Source organism: Theropithecus gelada, chromosome 5 (assembly GCF_003255815.1).
Source record: "Theropithecus gelada isolate Dixy chromosome 5, Tgel_1.0, whole genome shotgun sequence".
NCBI lineage: Eukaryota > Metazoa > Chordata > Mammalia > Primates > Cercopithecidae > Theropithecus > Theropithecus gelada.
Window position 1 is genome coordinate 64,243,193 of NC_037672.1, and position 23,600 is coordinate 64,266,792.

The 23,600-nt window shown below is 34.5% G+C and overlaps 1 protein-coding gene across 2 annotated transcripts in view; it reads left to right on the top strand.

Annotated features, from left to right (window-relative positions):
- The window catches only part of CNOT6L (CCR4-NOT transcription complex subunit 6 like), a 103,893-nt gene that overhangs the window by 53,155 nt on the left and 27,138 nt on the right, over positions 1-23,600 (top strand). For both annotated transcript variants that reach the window (XM_025386293.1, XM_025386294.1), the window contains exons 5-8: positions 7,462-7,551; positions 16,082-16,150; positions 19,519-19,676; positions 22,073-22,227. In XM_025386293.1, coding sequence (XP_025242078.1) covers positions 7,462-7,551; positions 16,082-16,150; positions 19,519-19,676; positions 22,073-22,227 — 472 coding nt within the window. The remainder of the gene's footprint in view (positions 1-7,461; positions 7,552-16,081; positions 16,151-19,518; positions 19,677-22,072; positions 22,228-23,600) is intronic.

Genomic DNA, 23,600 nt, shown 5'->3' on the forward strand with positions numbered 1-23,600 from the left:
GATCAATTTAGGAAGAATTGACATCTTAATTGTATTGAATCATCCTATTCATGAATTTGGGCTCTTTGTCCATTTATTTAATATCTTCTAGTAAAATTTTATAGCTTTCTACACCAATCAAGTACATCTGTTAAACTTATTTCTAGGTACTTTATACTTTTTTTGTTTTTATTGTAAACCACAACTGTCTTTTTTACTTTTTTTTTTTTTTTTTTGCGACGGAGTTTCACTCTGTTACCCAGGCTGGAGTGCAGTGGCGCAATCTTGGCTCACTGCAACCACTGCCTCCCCGGTTCAAACGATTCTCCCGCCTCAGCTTCCTGAGTAGCTGGGGTTATAGGCTCCTGCCACTACACCCAGGTAATTTTTGTGTTTTTAGTAGAGACAGAGTTTCACCATGTTGGCCAGACTGGTCTCACATTCCTGACGTCAAGTGATCTATCCTCTGTTGCCTACCAAAGTGCTGGGATTACAGGTATGAGCCACCGTACCTGGCCAACTGTTTTATTTTTTAAGGTTTTTCTTTCTCTTTTTTCTTTTCTCGCCCATTTCCTATTTGCTGTGGGACATAGAAATACAATTGGTTTTCTATTTGTTTTAAAATTAATCTTATAGTAAGCCTTCTTGGCTAAAATCTCATTCTTCTAAAAACTTACCTGCAAATTTTTTGGAGTTTTACATTCAGTAATCATTTCATCTGAAATAATGCTTTGTTTTTTGTGTTTTTTTCCCCAATTCTTACATATTTAATTTCTTTTTTCTTATTTTAATGCACTGACTCTAGGATAATTCATATGATGTTGAGTAGAAGCATTAATACTGGGCGTACTTCTGTTGTTTCCAGTTTTAAAGGGAATGCTTCAGTATATGTTGGTGGCGACTATGCATTGTTTGGTTCTGGAAGTTGAGATAAATGTGTACCTATACTGGATTGTACTTTCAAATGTAAGCATTTAAGGCTACCACTTTGCCTGTTTGGCTACTTTTTTGTTGCATACACTGTTTTGATAGGAAGTATTACATTACTGTTTTGGTCTAAGTATTTTTAATATGGGTTATAATATCTTTCTTGACTTGTCGGTTGTTTAAAATATTATTTAAAATTTCCATGCATCTGATTTTAAATTTGGTTATTTTTATTGTTAGCTTTAAAACTTAATTGCATTATAGGCTAATGAACCAGTTCTGTGACATCTGTTGATTCTTGCCCTATAGCATAGTATATGATTGGTTTTTGTAAATGTTTAACCTGTATCTGAAAAGAATTTTTTTTTCTCTACTTTCTCTAGAGTAGAGGATTCTTGAATCGTCTTGGGCACAGGATTTATTTATTTGTCCATTATTTCAGTTTGTTAGTTGTATTTCTCAGATTTCCTGTGTCTTTAGAAATTTTTGACTGTTGGCTTTTTCAGTATTTTTGTTAAAATTTCCATTAAAATGAAATTGTTTATTATGTACTTCAGTCAGTTTTTGCTTTACATATCTTGGGTTTATTTTATTAAGTAGTACCCACTTAATATTATTATAATCTTATGATGATAATGTCTTTTGGTGAATTGAACCCAATACTAGGTACTGAGCTTCTTCCTTATTAGGATTTTGTCTTATAGTCTGTATTTCTAATATAGCTATGCCAATTTTCTTTTGGTTAATGTTTGTCTAGTATATCTTATCCATTTACTTTCAACCTTTTGTGTGCTTACATTTAGGTATAGCTCTTATAAGTAGTATATAGCTGGACTTTGTTTTTAATCCATTCTAGTCTTTGTTTTTAATGTGGGTTCAGACCAGTTGCCTTACGTAAAATTATTGATATTTTTGTTATTGCTGTCCTACCTTTTGATTCCACTGTAATTTTTTTCTGCTTCCTTGCCCTTCTAAAAGTAGGGTTTTTTTTCCATATTTTTCTTTCTGTTTACTTTCTCTTTGTTTGAAATTGCTCTGTTCTGTTTCTAGACTCCTTGTGTTTATTCTTGAGATGGTACCTTGAATATAGTTTTTAAAAGATTAATTTTAAAGTAACTTTAAAAATTGACCTATTTATATATAGTGAAATTCTTACCTCTTTAGTAAGAATTGGTGTCTAGTTCAGTGAATGTTGACAGACATGTAGTTGCATAACCAGCACCACAGTCAAGAACAGTTCCATCACTCTCCAAAATTCATTTATGCCTACTGAAGTCAATGCCTTCTTCTCTCAGCCCTTGACAACTACTTTTCCAGAATGTCATATATTGGAAAATACAGTATGTCGCCTTTTAAGTCTGGATTCTTTGGTTTAGCATAACGTGTTTGAGGTTCATTCATGTTGTGTGTATAAAGCCTGTGGCACATCCATATAATGGAATATTACTTAACAGTAGAAATGAAGGAAAATGTGCTTTTTTGAAATTTTATAATTTTGGATTTTACCTTTAGATTGATGGTTTGTTTTAATTTTTATGTATGGCACAAAGTTTATTCTTTTGTGTATACATATCTAGTTATTGTAGTATTATTTGTTGAAAAGATTATACTTTCTACAGGGAATTTTCCTTGCAACTTTGTCAAAATTAAGTTGTCCAAATATGTGTGGATCTACTGCTAAACACACTATTCTGTCCCATTGTTCTGTGCTAATACCAAAATGTTTAATTGTAGCTCTGTGATCAGCTATGATACAGGGATTATGAGTTTCCAAACTTTGTTCATAGTTTTCAAAGTTGCATTGATATTTGTAGATGCTTTGCATTTTCATATACATTTTAGAATGAACTTATGATTTGTGCAAAATATCCTGCTGGAATTTGTCAGGGGATTATGTTGAATATACAGATCAGTTTGCGGATAATCAATACCTTAATCTTGAGACTTAATATTGAGTCTTTCACTCCAGTATAGCTCTTCATTTACACAGATCTTTGCTTTAGTTTCTTATAAAGTTTTGCAGTTTTCAGGGTATAGCTCTTGTAAATATTTTGCTAGATTTATATCTACTTACTTGATTTTTTATGCTATTGCAAATGGTACTGCTTTTTAAATTTTCAGTTATTCATTGTATAGAATTAAATACAATTGATTTTTAGTTGTATTGGCCTTATCTCTTGTGAAGTTTGTAAATTTACTTTTTCTTGGAGCTTTTTACCAACTCTTGATCTGTGAACACAGAGTTTCATTTCTTCCTTTCTGATACATATTTTTAATTTCATTTTTCTTGCTTTATCACATTGGCTAGGACCTCTAGTACTATATTGACTAGAAGTGACAATGGTGCATATCCTTACCTTGTTCTTGATTTTAGGGAGAATGCATTATCTTTCACCATTAATATTAACTGTAGGTTTCTGGTAGATATCCTTTCAGGATAAATAATCTTTCCTTCTGGCTGGGTGCAGTGGCTCATGCCTGTAATCCCAGCACTTTGGAAGGCCAAGGTGGGTGGATCACAAGGTCAGGAGATTGAGACCATCCTGGCTAACACGATGAAACCCTGTCTCTACTAAATAGTAAATACAAAAATAAAAAAAAAAGTTAGCCAGACGTGGTGGTGGGCACCTGTAGTCCCAGCTACTCAGGAGACTGAGGCAGGAGGATGGCATGAACTCAGGAGGCAGAGCTTGCAGTGAGCCTAGATTGCGCCACTGCACTCCAGTCTGGGAGACAGAGCAAGACTCCATCTCATTAAAAAAAAAAAAAAAAAAAAAATTTTTTTCCTTTTACTGTCTTCATGGCTGTCCCTTCATTGTTAATATTTATAATTTGTGTCTTTTCATTCTGTCAAAGAGAAGTTTATCAATTTTATTGCCTCTTTTTTAGAGTGTGCCACCTTTTGAATTTGGCAATTAAAAAAAAAAAAAATTTTATTGATTTCTGCTCTTAGTTTCGCCTGCTTTGGGTTTCATTTGTTCTTACCATTGAATTTAGAACTTTTTGTTTCTAATGTCAGCATTTCAAGCTGTAAGTTTCCCTCTAAAAAATGATTTTTCCATATCCTACAAATGTTGATAATGTCATGTTTTCATTTTAACTCAAAACATTTAATTATACTTTTATTTTTTGAGACCGGATCTCAGTCTGTCACGCAGGCTAGAGTGCAGTGGTCTTATCATAGCTCACTGTAGCCTCTAACTCCTGCACCCAAGCAATCCTGTTCAGCCTCGTGAGTAGCTGAGACTATAGGTGCACACCACCATGCCCAGTTAAATAAATTTTTTTTTTTGTAGAGATGGGGTCTCGCCATGTTGCCCAGGCTGGTCTTGAACTCTTGGTCTCATGGAGTTCTCCCACTTTGGCCTCCCAAAGCACTGGGATTACAGGTGTGAAACACCATGCCCAGATCAATTAAAACGTTAAAAAAATCTCCTTGTGACATCCTTTTTGGCTCATGGATTATTTAGAAGTGTGATGTTTAATTTCAGAATATTTGGGAACTTTCTGGGTATTTGTCTGTTGGTATCTAGTTTTATTTTGTTCGACCATGACTGTATGTTTTGTATGATTTTATTTCCTTTTTAATCTGTTACAGTTTGTTTTCTGGCCCAGAATATGGTCTCACTTGGTGAATGTTCATGTGCACTTGGAAATAATGCTTATTTTCGGTTTGTGAGTGGAGTATTGTGTAAATAATAGGCCAAGTTGGTTGATAGTGTTCTGTTCTTCATCCTTACTAATTTTTTTGTGTGCTTTTTTCTGTCAATAACCATAGGAGTGTTTGAAGTCTCAATTACAATTCGTGTAACTCTTTGGAGATATTATTTTATTGTATTCTAGCTCCTGTAGTCGCTGTTGACACTTGTCATTCTCCTGTTTATTCTTTTGATAGGATTGGTTCTTTCAACAAATCTCGTTGTTTTGTTTTTTGTTTTTTGTTTTCTTTTTTTGAGGTGGAGTCTCACTCTGTCGCCCAGGCTGGAGTGCAGTGATGCAATCTCGGCTTACTGCAAGCTCTGCCTCCCGGGTTCATACCACTCTCCTGCCTCAGCCTCCTGAGTAGCTGGGACTACAGGCGCCTGCCACCATGCCCGGCTAATTTTTTGTGTTTTTAGTAGAGATGGGGTTTCACTGTGTTAGCCAGGTTGGTTTCGATCTCCTGACCTCATGATCCGCCCGCCTCAGCCTCCCAAAGTGCTGGGATTACAGGCGTGCGCCACCGCACCCAGCCACAGCCCATCTCGTTTTAAAGTCTTCTGTTTGTCATTTTCTAGTTTGCACGATAATCTATTTTTAAATGAAATCCTTTCATAAACTTCTGTGTATATATTGTGCATCCTGTATCAGTTCATTTATTTAAAAAACTGGTTTTTGAAAATTTGCAGCCATTCCTCTTCAGATACTGCCTTTTCTCACTTCTCTCTGTAATCTCTCTTTCTGGCTAGGAGTTAACTGTTTACTGTTTGCTGCAGGTGTTGATGCAGTGGTAAGGTGTGGAGGGAGAGGAAGTGCCCTATAGTCCTGTAATTGGGTCTGCTTTAGTGAGCCAGAGTTGACTATTTTCCTACTTGATGTCAAAGGCTAGAGAGGGCATTTGTCTTACTCTTGGTCTGTTAAGCTTTGGGAAAACTTAGATTCTGGTAAAATAGTTTCCTTTGAATATAGTACTTATTAAGGAGAACATTACTTTCTCCTGTCCCCTTTTGGAAGAATGAGGAGATTTTTGTCCAGTCTTTATAGTGAGAGCCTGGTAAGACTCCTGGAAGTAAAATTTAGGAAAGTGTGGGAATGCCCTAAGACTAGGCTGGAGTTTTTAACTCTCAAGCTAATCTACATGGAGCCTCCAGCAATTTGTCAGTTACAGTTTAAAGTGTTCTAGTTCTAGCTGTGGACTTCTGCTGCCAGTAAGTTGTGATTCTCTGTATTTGCTTTTTTGTGTTTGGGACAGCAGTTTGTCCTATAACCTCAATTGTGAGGACAGGAATGACAGCTTTTAAAATCTTTATATGTTGGATCAGAACTTAAGTCTTGTTCTTCTTTCTAGAACTCCAATTTCATATCTTATTCTAACTTCCATATCTTTTACTGTCTTATGTTTTCTATCTTTGTGACTCTTAGTGATGCATTTTGGATAATGTTCTTTGAATCTGTTTTTCTTGATGACTGATTTTCTTTTCAGCTGTGTCTAATCTACTGCCTAACTCATTCATCAAGAGTACTTGGAGTTATAATTACATTCAGTAAAATATCCACATATGTAAAATCCAGCTTCACTAATTTTGACAAAGGTATACACCTTAATAGCCAGCACCTAAATCAAGATGTGGAGTATTTCCATCACCCTAGGAAGTTCCCTTTTCCCACTTGCAAGTCAATTAGGAACTACCAAGCAGACTTCCAAAGTATTCATACCATTTACCAGTAATTGAATTGAAGTAGAAGAGTTCAAGGTATTCTGCATTCTTTGTAACATTTGGTTGGTCATTAAAAACAATTTGTTTAGGCCAGACACAGTGGCTCATACCTGTAATCCCAGCTCTTTGGGAGGCCAAGGCGGGCGGATCAGTTGAGGCCAGGAATTCAAGAGCAGCCTGGCCAACATGATGAAACCCTGTCTCTACTAAAAATACAAAAACTAGTGGCGTGATGGTGGGCGCTTGTAGTCCCCAGCTGCCTGGGAGGCTGAGGCATGAGAATCCCTTGAACCTGGAAGCTGGAGGTTGCAGTGAGCCCAGATTGTGCCAGTGCACTCCAGCCTGGGCAACAGAGTGAGACTGTCTCAAAAAAATTTGTAGCTGTGCTGGTGGGTATGTGTTGCATTGAAGGTTTGGTTGTTATTAACAGAACCTTCAGTTTTGGAAGTTCTGTGGTTTTTATTCAAATTTGAATGCTAGACTGTTGTTGCTTGCTTGTCTTAATGAATACCTCCTTTATTTCTTAAGGGACTATAGTCTGTTACCAATAGTGTGTTCTTTGATATATGATGAATCTGTACTCTTGGTACTCACACGTTCCTAATTACTATTATAACAAAATTGTTTTCTTGTCACATGTCACTAACATATCTTGGTAACACATTTTCTTCTTACTTGAAATATATTTGTTTTTCCTATATGTGATATAAATATTCTAAGAAGACCCCTTCTTCTTTAAGATATCACTCATTCTTTCTTCTATAGGGCTGTCTTTGAGTTTGTCTGTGGTCTTAAAAGATAAATGCAGGTTTTCGAAGATTAACATAGAACCTATAGGATTACTTCAAGGTGCCAGGTTGTGATATTACTTCAGAACTAAGATTAATATATATGCTTTTATGTATATGTGTATATATGTTTTGGACAAGCCCAAATTTTAGAGTGTAAAGATTTTGAAGTTTTTCTTTATGACTGTTTTAAAGAGAATATTTATTTACACATGTATTTTTAAAATGTATATAATAGATTAAATACAGTAGAATTCAATTTAAGAAATTAGTATTTTATTTTGTAGTATACATTTCTGTCTTGCCTTGCAGTTATGTTTTATAGGTTTTATTTTTGTCTTCTGCTTTAGGCAATCCTTTATCACAGGATATTCTCAACTTATACCAGGACCCAGATGGAACCCGAAAGCTACTGAACTTCATGCTTGACAATCTCGCAGGTAACTGTTAGTGACAGAGCTGTAAAATAAATTCTACAGATATTATTAACCAGCTAATATATCATATGTTGCTCAAGAGCATCTGACTGTTTTTTATAATTGCTTGTGGGTTTGGAGTTCCTTCCATTATGTATCCTATGTTAGTGGAACATTCTTCTTTTCGTATACTGAATGTTTCCTATTTACCAAGCAATATGTTAGATTAGTTGCATTATTTTGTTTAAGAACCTAGGACATAGGAACTTTAACTCACAGTTTAGAGATGTAAATTTTGTGATTCAGAGACTAATTTATTTATACATAGCTAATCAGTGCCAGAGCTGTGAATCTAAGATTATCTTGCTCTTAATCACAAAGATACACAGTTTATTAGTTGTTTGAATTTGGTGCAAATTACTTGGAACTCTCACATTTTACACATTTTTAATGAATGAAATGACTAGTTTGATTCACCACACATTTGTGGAAATTTTGCAACCAGGTTTTAAATTAAGAACACCAGATTTATTTAAATACAATTTAAAGTCGTTGTATTCCAAATGGAAATTTTCTTCTGTAAGAAGACCACGCTGGACGTGGTGGCTCACACCTGTAATCCCAGCACTTTGTGTGGCCAAGGAAGGCGGATCACCTGAGGTCAGGAGTTGGAGACCAACCTGGCCAACATGGTGAAACCATGGTGAAACGTCTCTACTAAAAATACAAAAATTAGCCAGGCGTGGTGGTGTGTACCTGTAACTCAAGCTACTCCGGAGGCTGAGACAGGAGAATCGCTTGAACCGGGGAAGCAGAGGCTGCAGTGAGCTGAGATCACGCCACTGCACGCCAGCCTTGGTGACAGAGCAAGACTCTGTCTCAAAATATATATATATTAAAAACAAAAAAAGAAGACTATTAGGTATTTGATTTAAAACTGTTGTGTGTGTTTTTTGGTTTTTTTTTTTTTTTTTTTTTTTTTTGCTTAAGCTCTGAAAATATGGGTAAAAGTATGGAGATACTACTGTATACAAATATTTTTCTTAGCATGATGTCTTTCTATAAAATACAGAATTCTGAAACAGCTAGAGAAATCGTAAGTTCCAGCATAGTGGCCACCATCACATGTTCGTCATATTCTTTTAAAATTCTCTTCATCGTAAGACGCCCTTCTTCCCCACTCCTTCACATAAAGTAAGGTTTATAATATGGCAAAACTAAATATTATCTGAAAAGTTTATGGCTAAAAAGACTAAAAGTTGATCAGTACAAATGAACAAATTTATTATAGAAGCCTTCTTAGTAAATAATTAGGAATATGTGACAATTTAAGCTGTATACATAGCATATGTATGCTGTTTCTAACTTACTTTAAAATTAAATATCTTGGCCGGGCGTGGTGGCTCATGTCTGCAATCCCAGCACTTTGGGAGGCCAAGGTGGGCGGATCACAAGGTCAGGAGATCGAGACCATCCTGCCTTACACGGTGAAACCCCATCTCTACTAAAAATACAAAAAAGCAGCCGGGTGTGGTGGTACGTGCCCGTAGTCCCAGCCAATCGGGAGGCTGAGGCAGGAGAATCGCTTGAACCTGGGAGGTGAAGGTTGCAGTGAGCCGAGATCGCGCCACTGCACTCCAGCCTGGGTGACAGAGCGAGACTCTGTCTCAAAAAAAAAAAAAAAAAAATCTCTTCTTTCTGTAGATGTAGCCAGTCAATCCAGCCATATGTGTGTGCTGTGTGTGTGTCATTTGTAAGGAGTTCTTGTATGTTTTAGATGTAAGCCTTTTGTTGGTAATATGTTGCAAATATCTGCTCCCATGCTATTATTAACTTTTTCATTCTCTTAATTTGTTTTTTGACATACAGAAAAATTTTAATGTACTCCCATCCAATTTGTTGATATTTTCTGTTACGGTGCTGCTTTTATCCTTTTTAAGAATTTTTTCATACCACAGGATCATGAATATATTCTCCTATGACATTATCTAGAAACCATTTTTTTTTTGTTTTTTTACTTCTAATGTTTAGAATTAGGTTTTATGACTTTTCCATATGTATTTTATATTAACTCTGAGCCTTTTATTGATTAGGTTGTCCTTTCACTATTGTTTTTTAATGTCATCTTTGTCATAAATCAGGTGTCAAGGTATGTGTAGGTCTGTTTCTGGATTCTTTATTCTCTTCCATGCATCTTTATAGCAATGTAACAGTGTTTAATTATGGACAGCTTTATAAAAAGTCTTGAGATCCAGTAGAGTGATCCAGTAGAGTAAGTCTTTCCCCTTGACCTATTGTGAAGAATCTTGGCTAGTTCTGGCCTCTGTGTTCTTTTATCTTGTATTTTAATTAAAATTTTTAGAATGAGGTTTTAAAATCTCTCCCCTCTCCAAAATGTAGAGATTTTATTTGGGATTATATTGAATCTATATAGATGGCTTTGGAAATAATTGATATGTTTACAACAGTGGATCCTTGTATTTATTATGCTTTTTATAATTTCTCTCAATATTGAGTTTTAGGTTTCTGTGTAGTGGGCTTGCCCATACTGTATTACATTTATTCTAAATATTAACTTCTTAATTCTCTTAAAAATAATCATTTTAAAGATATGTCTTACTATCTTAATGGTTGTTACTGATTAATAGAATACAACTGAGTTTTGTATATTTTTTGGTATTTGATCATCTTCCTGAACAGTTACTAAATGCCTTGCTAAAGAACATATTCAGCCACTTTGCTAAATAGTTTTTAATGCTAATGCATTTTTTATTTTAATGTATACAATTATGTCATTTGCAAGTAATGAGAGTTGTGTTACTCCGTTTCTAATCCTTTTAATTTTCTTGCCAACCTACACTTATTGCACTAGTTAGCTAAAAGTGGTGATAATGGGCATCCTTGTCTAATTTCATAATTTTTGATTAAGTATCATATTCACTGTAGTTTTTATATAGATAAACATCAGATGAAGGAAGTTTTTTTCTATTCCTAATTTGCTAGGCAAGTTTTTTTTTAAAAAATATGACTAGATTTTGAATTTTATCAAATGCTTCTTTATTAAGATGAGTAGATTATTTTTATTCTTTAATATGGTAATTATATTGATGGTTTTTTTTGTATGTTATGCCACCTTTGGTATTCCTAGAATAAAGCCAACAAGGTTATGATAAATTATTATCCTTTTATACCTTAGATTCAGTTTGCTAATATTTTATTTAGTGTTTATTTATTTATTTATTTATTTATTTATTTTTATGAGACAGAGTTACGCTCTGTCGCCCAGGCTGGAGTGCAGTGGCGCAATCTCAACTCACTGCAGCCTCCACCTGCCAGGTTCAAGTGCTTCTCCTGCCTCAGCCTCCTGAGTAGCTGGGATTACAGGCACGCCACCACCACGCCTAGCTGATTTTTATATTTTTAGTAGAAACAGGGTTTCGTCATGTTGGCCAGGCTGGTCGAACTCCTGACCTTGAGCAGTCTGCCTGCCTTGGCTTCCCAAAGTGTTCGGATTACAGGTGTGAGCCAGCATGCTCAGCCTATACAGGATTTTTTGCATCTGTGTTTATGCATAAGATTGGTCAGTACTTCTTTTCCTTCAATGTCCTTGTCAACTTGTGATATTGAAGTTATACTGGCTTTGAAAATTTGTTTAAGTATTCCCTTATTTTCTGTTGTTTGGAAGAATTTGTTTAAGGTTGATTTTTTTTTTTTTTTCTTTCTGGGTTTTTTTTTTTTCTGGTAGGAAGTTTTACATTACTGATTTAATTTCTTTAATAACTATAGTACTATTCTGATTTCCATTTCTCTTTCTATGAGTTTCTGAAAGTTGTGTTTTCTGGAAATTAGCCCATTTTATCTAAATCTTCAAATTTATGAGCCGTAAGTTGTTCAGAATATTTTATGATGTCTTAATAGCCGTAGGTTGTGTAGTGATGTCTTTTTTGCATTTCGGATATTAGTTTATGCAAAGTCTTGCCCAGGCATTTATTAATATTTTCTTTGAAAAGAAGAACCAACTTTTAGCTTCATTGGTCTTCTTTATTGTGTTTTCAATATTATTAATTTATTTATCTCTTCCTTTCTTCTGGTTTCATTTGCTATTCTTTTTCTAGCTTAAGGTACACATGCCTTAATTTCCAGTCTTTTTTTCCTCAAATATTTTTATATATTCATTTATGTATAAATATTCCTCTAAAGTGGCTTTTAGGTGTATCTCACAAGCTTTAGTTTGTATTATTTTCATTATCATTCAGTTCAGCATGTTTTCTAATAGTCTTTATTTCTTCCTTGGCCTGTGAGTCATTTAGAAACTTGTTTCTTTATTTTCAGAGTTCTTCTAGTTTTCTTTGTCTTAGGTTCCTAGCTTAATTCCATGGTGATTAGAGAACATATCCTGATTAATTTAAATTTTAAAAATACGTTATTTATTACCTCTGCAGATGATTAATTTTTGTAATTAAGTACACACTTGAAAATAATGTCTCTTCTCATTAGATGCAGTATCCTATATATTAGTTTGTTTGTTAATTATATTGTTTGAATGTGTTAGATGTACTCAATGATTACTTTGGTTTTGTTCATTACCAATAAATCCATGTCAAAATGGTAGGTTTGTCTGTCTTCTTGTAGTTATTTCAGCTTTTCTATTACATATACTTAGGGTATATTTTCATGTGTTTTATATTCATGGTTATTCAACTTTCTGTCTTGCTGCACATTTACTTTACTGATTCCTTGTTCTTTCCTTTTTTGATGTTCCATTTCTATTTTCCTTGATATTTAGAATTTCCTTAGCTCACTGCAGCCTCCAACTCCTGGGCTGAAGTGATCCTTCTATCTCAGCCTCCCAAGTAGCTAGGGACTACAGGCCCATGTCACCGTGTCTAGCTAATTTTTTAAAATTTTTGTAGAGATGGTATCTCACTGTGTTGGCCAAGTTGGTCTTGAACTCCTGGCCTCAAGTGATCCTCCCATCTCAGCCTTCCAAGGTGCTGGGATTATACGTGTAAGCCACTGCATCCCGCCCCCATTTAGCTATTTTTTGAGGGCAGGTCTGCTAGCAACGGAAGTGTTTTCCTTCGTCTGTTAACATCTTTATTTCCCCTTGATTTCTGAAGGATACTTTTTCTGGATACAGAATTTCCAGTTGACAGTTCTTTTCTTTCAGTCCTTGAAAAATATTGTACCACTTCCTTAGGCTTTCATGGTTTCTTAAAAGAAATCTAGTGTAGCCGGGCGCGGTGGCTCAAGCCTGTAATCCCAGCACTTTGGGAGGCTGAGACGGGCGGATCACAAGGTCAGGAGATCGAGACCATCCTGGCTAACACGGTGAAACCCCGTCTCTACTAAAAAGTACAAAAAACTAGCCGGGCGAGGTGGCGGGCGCCTGTGGTCCCAGCTACTCCGGAGGCTGAGGCAGGAGAATGGCGTAAACCCGGGAGGCGGAGCTTGCAGTGAGCTGAGATCCGGCCACTGCACTCCAGCCTGGGCGACAGAGCCAGACTCAGTCTCAAAAAAAAAAAAAAAAAAAAAAAGAAATCTAGTGTCATTTGAGTTGGTGTCCTATAGGTAATGCGCTATTTCTATATGATGTTTTTAAGGTTCTTTCTTTAGTTTTCAGAAGTTTAGTTATGATCTGTCTTGGCATGGATTTCTTTGGGCTCTTCATATTTGAAGTTTGCTCACCTTCTTAAATTTGTTAGGTGTAAGTATTTCACATAAATTTGGAAATTTTCACCTGTTCTCTCTGAGAATACTTTTTTAGCTTCACATCCTTTCTCCTGTCCTTCTGTAACTCTGGTAATACAAATCTAGATTTTTTAAAAATTATGGTTCCACAGGTTTTTTCAGGCCCTGTTCATTTGTTTCAGTCAGTTTTCTTTTTGTTTTTCAGACTAAGTTGTCCTGATTCATTGTCAAGTTCACTGATTTTTATCTTTTGGCATCTGTTATTGTGCCTTTCCAATGAGTTTTAAAATTTTGGTTATTGTATTTTTCAGTTGGATTATATCTATTTGATACTTTTAAAATAATAATTTCTCTGTATTTGCTGGATTTTTCTATTCTTTTCAAGAATATTTGTAATTACTTGTTCAAGCAGTTTTATGATGGCTCTTCTAAAATCTGTCAGATAATTTCAACATCTGATTGAGCTCAGTGTTGGTGTCTGTTGGTCTTTTAACACTTAAGTTGTGATTTTCCTGGTTCTTGGTGTGACCAGTGGTTTTTATTTGTACCCTGAACATTTTGGATATTATGTTAGGAGACTTCTGATGCTTTTTAAATCTCTGATTTCAGCAGGCAGTTACCCTGTTTAGGTTTAGCATGTAGATTTGGTTGTCTCTTCAGGTTCAGCTGACACCTGCACTGCCGGCAGATCAGGCCTAGTGCTGCCAGTCAATGTTAGGTGTGGGGAGGAAGGATGGCTCTCTTGAGCTCTGTTGAAGATTGAGTCACCAATATATTTATTTATTTTATGTGATAGTAGCCCATATAACTCTTTATTTCTTTGTTTTGTCATATCATTGGCCATGTAGTTTCATCTTTAAAAAAAACTGATTTTAAATGCTTGTCTCATATGAATATATTATCCTTTTGTAAAAAAAGTTAAAATTCCTGTTATGATTAAAATTTCTTTTAATCATTACTTTTAATCACAGTCCCTTCCATGCAGGTAATCACACTTGTAAGTTGGGTGTATATCCTTTTACTTTCTGGTGAGCATTTACATACAAAAATTATACCAGCAGAAATTTTATACTGTTACTTTTAATGTGTGGTTTAAACATTTTTAAATAAAATATATCACATTTTATTATTCTGGTTTTTTTTTCCTACTTCTTTTTACTCAACAGTATTCCATGGGTATGTTTCCACTTGAACACATATTTATCTTTTTTCTTTTTAAACTATAGCATAGTCTTTCTTAAAATTTAGGATATTATTTAGCCATTTACTATTGCTTTTGTTAATATAAACAGTGGTGTAATGGTTATCTTTTTGAATGCTGCTTAAAGAAGATAGGGCTGATCCCAGGACATAGAATTTTGCTCTGTCATAGGGACATGGATGTTTTAAATTTTAAAAGATGCCAGTTTATTCTCAAGATAGCTGTACTAATTTATATTCCTACCAGCTGTACATGCTGTTTGTCGCCATCACCAGTCCTGGATGTTATTGCACTTAAAAATTTTGCATGAACTTGGGTAACAAATATGCTATCTCATCTTTTTAATTTTCCTGGTTAGTAGTGAGATAGAGTATTCGCTCATATTATGTTTTTGGCTCTTTGGATATTGCTGATTACTGTACATTATACTTAAACTGCTACATTGTCATACACTAGTTAAGATTTGGAAGCACTAGAATGTTGATATTATATTACCTGTTTTATTCTAGAAGTTTCTGGATTTCTGAATTTTTAAGCAAGCCAACTTAGGTAGATTTTGCTGATAAGGATCCCAATAGCTAGAAATTTTTTTGTTTACTTTTTCTGTTTCTATATTAGATTTTTCATTTTTGAGACACTTGCTGTGATTCTATGGCACTCACATAGCCAGAAGATTGTTTTCTGGGATTCAGTATGTTGAACAAGCTGGATGATTTGTCTATTACCTTATAACCTTCTTTTCTTTCCTGGGAAGATATGGAATATATGAAATGGTGTTCATTCTACTCTGTGAGGAGTATGGCTGCTAAAACACAGTACTATATAGGTAGACTTTCAGAACACCAAAACTGTTAGTAAAGTGACAGTTTTAAATATCTGGGCTACTTTGGTTTTGACCAAAGTGGCTAGATAAAGATGGAGAGTTTTTTGTTTTAAAGCAATACATTTCTCAGCCATTACTACCATGGGCAAATCTGCAAACTTGAATCAAGTTGTCCTGTAATTTCAAAGATTTTGAAAGGAAAAGAAAAGGGGGTAGTTAAATCTTAACTCATCTGGTAGTTAGGTAGCATTTGGTTCCATAGTATTGATAACCATATCTGAGCAATTAGTGTTTAACAAGTGCCTTCCTTTTTTCTGCATAATGTAGTTCTATCCTTATCTCTTGTTTTGTGTTGACATTATAAAAGAGAGAGTATAATCAGGAAATGAAGGCCGCACTAGAAAATTCACTAACTTTAATACATTCATAGGTACTTTTTTCTATTTTAAAGATGTTTGACTCTTTCAATTCATCAGGGTTGGAATTTCAGATGGCTTTGATTTCCCACAAGGCTAAGTCAATACACTTTACATATATAATTAAAGACCTAAGATTTTACGTAGGGTTTTAAATAGGCACTTTTCGTAAATACCATGTAAGTGAAAATGCCATTAATGAGTTTCCTAATGTTATTTTCTTGTATTAGTTCTGTGTTCTCTGCATAGCTTTTCTTAAATTTCCTTTGGCTACTAAATCTTCATTAAATTTCAGCATTAGATTAAGCCAGTTTGCAGGCCGTTACAGCAGAATGGAAAACAGAGGTGGTTTTGACATTATAAACATGTCAGAATTCAGAAACACATGTAATTAACCTATATTTACAAAAATTTTTTTTCCAGTTCATCCAGAGCAGCTTCCTCCGAGGCCATGGATTACATTAAAAGAACGAGACCAAATTCTGCCATCAGGTAAATAGTTTTTCTCATTCTTCCTTTTTTCCCAGAAATACTTAAAATGTTATTTGGGCTTCATGATCTGTAATAAATAAGACTTCATTTTTACCTCTTATGGGTAGATGCGTTTAAAAATACTGATGAATCAACTTTTAAAAAGTCCACATTAAGATAGACCTGTCAATAAGTGTCTTATATGTTTCACAGTAATGCAGCCCTTGGTTTTAAAATTATTTCTATAATACAGCTTTCCAAATGGCATCTTCACAGAGAGTATTGGGTGATGTAAGAAAAATGAATAACAGTGGTTTTTCTTGTGAAAAATTTTAAACTACTGAGAAGTACTTGATCTTTCTTGAGAGGTAGATAACATTTATGGAAGAATAACGTAGACTGGGCATATATTTACTGTATTGGCAACAAAGTATAATACCAGCCCAGGGGTGTAGAAATAATACATGGTATTTGAGCAATATAGGTATATAATCTAGCATTTCTAGAACTGAAGTAATGTAGAAAACATAAGCATTTATCTTTTTGCAGGGACCGATAATAGTTTGACGTTTATAAATTCTTCTTCATATTTGGTATTTTAGGCTTGGGAATTCTACTTAAAATAAGTTATGAATTACTGTTTTTCCAAATGTCTTTTTTTTTAATCACAAAAGTAATAATTTTCATGATATCTAATTTCATTTAAAATTAAATGAAAATTGCAAGCGTTTCAGTGTGAAGATTAAACCAGTTACAGAATAGTACTACATTAATAAATTTTGGCTGGGCACTGTGGCTCATGCCTGTAATCCCAGCACAATGGGAGGCCAAGGCGGGCAGATCACTTGAGGCCAGGAGTTCAAGATTAGTTTGGCCAACATGGTGAAACCCTGTCTCTACTAAAAACACAAAAATTAGCCAGGTCGTGGTAGCGCACTCCTGTAATCCCAGTTTCTCAGGAGGCTGAGGCATGAGAATCGCTTGAACCTGGGATGCTGAGTTTACATACAGTGAGCCAAGATTGTGCCATCGCACTCTAGCCTAGGAGACAGAGCATGACCCTGTCTCAAAAAAACAAGATAATTAATTGTTAAAGGGTAAATCACAATTAGACTTTATATATTTTTTGAGCAATGTAAAGGCCTTTTGTTGGTGAGTTTTGGGCTTTTTTAAGTTAAGAGAATTCAGAACAAGTCTTTTTTTAAGTATTTGGAAATGTGGGATATATAGCCTCTTCATGGTTCTATTTGCATTTTAATAACACTACAAAATATTATAATATGCAGTACATTTTTGTGTCTTTCAGAGGTAATAATTTTAAAACCACCACACTCTAGAGCTGCAATATCAGCTTGTTTTAAGAGGCACTGTGTCAATGTTGTGAATAACATTTTTACTATAAGGTTGCATATTGGTGGTTTAAGTGAAAGGAGTACCTAATGTTTTCTACAAAACTTAAAGCTAGATAGATTTATTTTATAGTTGGCCTTTCCTGGTGTATAATTAATTATTCCCTTCTGATGTTAAAAACACCATTTTCTAATTCTTTTGAATATGAGTGAACATAATCTTGAAGAAGAGATTTTCTAATATTGCATAGCTACATTTCCATTAAGAAACGGAACAATAGAAACAAATTTTCATTAATTGCTGAATTCTCAAAGTAATCTGTTCTTGAGTTTTCTTCATTGAAAAACTAGTGTGGACTTTTCTTTTGAGGTATGGTGCTTCCCTGAGTAGGAGCTGAGTACTAAAAAAAAGTTACTGTTAAAAATGCATTTTACTTCTGATGCATAGAGGGATGTATATAATACCTTGTGGTGGCTAAGGGTGATTTATTGCTAAAAAAAAAAAATAATAATAATGATAAACTATATGGGAATCAAGCCTAGATAATGAAAAAGGTCCCAAATAGAAACAGAGTATGAGAGATGAGTGATAATAACACTTAGGTAGTTTTTACTTCTGTTTAAAAATTGCTGGTTCATTCTCAGGCACTCTCAGGGATATAAAGAGTTTTGGCTATATTATAAAAATTGCAATCTCTGATCTTTTAAATGAAATCTCATTTTACAAAGTCTTAGGAAAAAACTGAATGAAGCAAATGGCAGTCTACCTCTTTCACCTTACTTCCAAATGACATTTCAAATCCTGAGAAGCATAGTAAGGTAAATTCAGGGTGCTTACTTCACAGTGTAGTGGTTTGGAAATGATGCTGGGTCATTTCCAAGATAAATACTCAGAAAATACAAGTCAACTCAGATTGAAATTTTGCTCCCAGTATACAAAATGGTCACCAGTCAGACCCTCAGGGGACTGAACTGAGTTTCTCTTAATACTTTTTCCATCATCTGAAACAGAACCAACTTCAATCAAGTGTCACTTCACTTTGAATTCCTCATGTCTTATTTAAATAAGTGATTCTCAGCCATGTCTGTTCATTATAATCACCTGGGATGCTGGGATGCTTTTTAAAAATACGAATAGCTAGACTCTTAATATTCCAACTTAATTAGTCTGGAGTCAGATCCTTACTTCAGCATTTTTCTTTTAAAGATCTACAAAGTGATTCTACTAGGCAGCCAAGATGGAGAATTACTGATAAAAATCAGGGCTTTTGAGACTTTAACATGCAATTGCATATGAATTACCTGAGGATTTTGTTGAACTGCACATCCTGTCCAAAAGAGGTGTTTATGGGGCCAGAGATGCTGTATTTCTAAATTCCCAGGTGATTGATTACTGATGCTGCTGGTCTTCACAGCACCCTTAGCAAGTATGCACACAGTAGCAAGGATGCAAACCGTCTTCTCCTATTAGTTTGCTCACAGTCTTTTTATAGTTAAAGGACATTTAAAAATGAGCATTTTATTTCAGAAACGCACCTTTGATTGACAAAAAGGATTCTCTTACAACTAAATTTTGTTAGTCCATACTCTTCTGCCTCAAAGTAATGATAGCAGTAGGAGGCCAAAAAAAAATGCTAACTATAGATATTTTGTTAATAAGAAGTAATGAGATTAGAGCTCTTTAATTAAAATGCAACTACAGTTTAATTTTGTCCCACTCATTTAAAGAAGCTTTCTTCAGCACATTATAAGCAAAAAATTAGCAGATTTAAAATTTTAAATTTTTATTAAATTTCCTCAAAACTCTCAAATATGAGCTGTTAGTCTAATTCCAGATTTAGTAAAATAAATTTTGTATGATGGACTCCAGTGATGTTTTAGCAGATTAGCAATCTTAATCTTGCCTAGGCATTTTACAATGATGATATGTGGCGTATGTGTGTGTGCTGTGTGCTTGTGCAGGTGTACACATGATATTGCTTTAGAAAAAGTTGCCTAATTTTCTCCCGTTTGTCTGTTGTTTTTTCTCCCACTTCTTAGCATCATTCACGGTTATGTGTTACAATGTGTTATGTGATAAATACGCTACCCGGCAGCTATATGGCTATTGCCCATCCTGGGCATTAAACTGGGAATACAGGAAAAAGGGAATTATGGAAGAAATTGTTAACTGTGACGCAGATATCATTAGTCTTCAGGTAACACCATAGAAATTAAACTGTCTTTAACTTAAAAGGTGAACTTAAACATAAGAGAAGATCTGACCACTGGGAGAGATCCTGTGTTTAGAGCCAAAGCTCAAAAAGAATTGTTTTCTCTCCTCCTCTTAAAAAAAATGGACAATTTAAATAAGCATTTAAGACATTTCCATAGTGAAACTATTTTGCTGACTGAATACAACCATCTACTTACATTTATTTACTATTCACTTAAGTGGAAATAATCTTACCCATTATTCATGTTAATATTCACCTCATGATCATTGGTATTGCTGAAAGAGAAAACCACAGAAGATTGCCAGTCTTTTAGGAATATAAATTTAACTTATATTGGGGTCTGTTTAAAAAAAAAAAAGCTTGCCCACAGTTATTCGTTAAACAGACATATTTTAAAATATTATACTATAAATCATGCGTTATTTGCCTTACCTTACTTTATAAACCATCTCTGAAATTTAGATTCTTCTGTTTTATAGCACTTTATTAATTGAACTTTACTGAAGAAGCAGAATCTTTTCATGAAATGTGTTTTATTGCTTCAAAATTTAGCTAATGATTAGCCAAAAAGATGTTTGAATATTTTTTAGTAACTTTTTTCTTAGCAACTTTCAAAACATGTTAAGTGCTTAAAGGTTTAAAAATTTTTAATTGACAAATAATTGTATATGTTTATGGGGTACACTGTGATGTTTTGATACATATATTTTTTAAAAATGATCAAATGAGGCTAATTAACATGTTCATCAACTCAAAAACTTACTATTTCTTAAAGGTGTTTAAAAATGTGTTACAGGCCAGGCGTGGTGGCTCACGCCTATAATCCCAGCACTTTGGGAGGCCAATGCAGGTGGATCACTTGAGGTCAGGAGTTTGAGACCAGCCTGGCCAACGTGGTGAAACCCCATATCTACTAAAAATGCAAAAATTAGCCAGGCGAGGTGGCGTGCACCTGTAATCCCAACTACTTGGGAGGCTGAGGCATGAGAATCTCTTGAACCCAGGAGGCAGAGGTTGCAGTGAGCAGAGATCACACCACTGCACTCCAGTCTGGACGGCAGAGCGAGACTCTGTCTCAAAAAGGAAAAAAAAGTGTGTTATAATTTCACACATTCTTTTCATTATAGCCTGAGAGGGAAAATTATTTAAAAATTTTTTATGTAACAGAGTAGCTTGATAATTTATTTTTATGTTGCTTGGGAAAATATAAAAATCTTTTAAAATTAAAATAAAATTTCTTCTAAACCCTGAGACTAACAGAGAATTGGGGAGAGGAGGAGGTAAACAAAATTGGCTATTTTAGTTTCTTGTCTACCTCTTGGTTTAGTATTTGTAGTGATAACAGCCTCACACCCTCTTAAATGTAGCAGTTTGAAGGATAAAACATCATAATTCAAGAAAATTGTCTTATAAAAGTGATGCTATAATACTATACTGTATTAAAAAGAGATCATTCTAGAGAAGTTAGAAATTTTGAAAAAATGCAAAGCATGATGGAGGGAAATACCTAATTTCATGTCATAAGATAGTTGTTGTGTTAAAACTTCTGGAGTATTTTTCTTCTACACATTAAATAAAATATATTTACAGATACATTTTGTTTCTTATTTATTGTACTTAATAGATTTTCCATGTTACTAAAATTCTTCAAAACTAATTAATTATATGAACGTATATTGATTAAGCTTTTCCCCTACCATTGTACATTTAGTTGTTTATGGGTTTTTGCTGTCGTAAACTCATGCTGTTAGCAACATCTGCATACATAAATTATCTTCATATTTATTTCATTTAGAAAGACCTGTTAAAATATTTTGTGAGTCAAAGAATAAAATAGGCTAATAATTATCAAATTAATAGAGGCCATTGGATGATTGTGATTTTAGGTACTTAAAAATTTCTTAAAGTAGAATTTTTTGTGAATAGATTTTATGTTTCTCACTCTTGGGTATCATTTCTTTCCACCATAGTTCAGAAGGATAAGCAGTTTTTAAAATTACCTTTTTATATATAAAATATACTATTCCCTATCACAGAATCTATCATATACCCAACTTGCTTTGTTTAGTTGCCAGTCTTGAGGAAGTAAAGTATAATGGAATGAACTGTAAATTGGGCATCAAGAGACCTTGGGATGTAGTCCTACTCCTGTTACTATCTGTGTGAGCATGAGAAAATCATGTCACCTTTCTGGTTCTTTCATGTTTAAAAAGCTACCATTGTCAAGTAGCAGCTGCTAGCAATCAGGTAAGATAGTAAGATAATATTTGCTATGTGAATTATTTTTATTAAGTTACATCTTATAATGCTGAACATTTTTATATCTTAATCAGCATTTTCCCTCTGTCATATAGATGATAACTTTTCTTTCATCTCAGGAAGTGGAAACAGAGCAATACTTCACTCTCTTTCTGCCAGCATTGAAGGAGCGTGGATATGATGGATTTTTTTCTCCAAAGTCACGTGCCAAAATCATGTCTGAGCAGGAGAGAAAGCATGTAGATGGTTGTGCAATATTCTTCAAAACAGAAAAGTAAGTTAAGGGAACAAAGCACAATGGTGTACTTTTATTTATTTAAATTCTTACACTTTAAAATTGTCTTTAGTTTGGCCCTGTAAAATAAACAGAAAGCTAGAAAAAAGTATTACACAACTTAAAAGTGTTGTTAATGTTTCATTTCTCAGGCTGTATATTTGGAATAAGGATATTTATTGTATTACTTCTTATGCTTTTATTATCAAATAACACTAAACATTTTAAGAGATACAGACTCGAATGGGCTCATATTTCAGAACATATTTTCGTGAAGTAAAATATTAGTTTTTTTGTAAAAAAAAAAGAAAGTGGTACCTTTTAAGGTTAGCCCTAAGTGCTCTGGGATTCTTTTCTGTGATTTTTTTAATAGTTGATTTTTGAGAATCATTCATTTTACCAATCTTTTATCTTTTACAATTAACATTTCATACAATTGTTTAATCATTTATTCACTAAATGTGTACTGAACATTTGCTTTGTGATAAGTCCTGTGCTAGACACAACAGACACAAAGATAGTCAAGACATAGTTCCTAATCTCACTGAAAGCTCAAATCCGGTAGGGAAAGCTAGGCATGTAAGACAATTACAATATCATATGATGTATATATAAGATAGAGATATGCATGGATAGATAAGAGAGGCAGGCACAGAGCGTATGGAGGTAGAGAGTTAAAAGGGTTGACTGAGTCAGGGCAATTGAAAATGAAACGTGACATCTGATAGAGGTTGAATCCCATGGTTAATAATTTGGATTTGAGGCCGGGCGCAGTGGCTCAAGCCTCTAATCCCAGCACTTTGGGAGGCCAAGACGGGCGGATCACGAGGTCAGGAGATCGAGACCATCCTGGCTAACACGGAGAAACCCCGTCTCTACTAAAAAATACAAAAAACTAGCCGGGCGAGGTGGCGGGCGCCTGTAGTCCCAGGTACTCAGGAGGCTGAGGCAGGAGAATGGCGCAAACCCGGGAGGCGGAGCTTGCAGTGAGCTGAGATCCAGCCACTGCGCTCCAGCCTGGGCGACAGAGCCAGACTCCGTCTCAAAAAATAAAAAATAAAAAAATAATAATTTGGATTTGATACGTTAGGGAATCATCTATTTACAGGATAAGCATATACATGCTTACAGCTATTTTCCAGTATTTCCCCATTTTACATCTATTTTATCAAAGCCAATCTATTTTTATTGATTCAGGCACATTATCAGCATGACATGCTATTTTAAGTGAATTTGAAAGATATTTGGTTCACCTCCCATTATCTATGCCTACTTTCCTGTCTTTTCCATGAATTTGTAGTAGAGATATTCTTATTTTGGTTAATGATTAGTAAAAAACCTTGTAGTATTTGAGGTCAGAATATACTAAATTC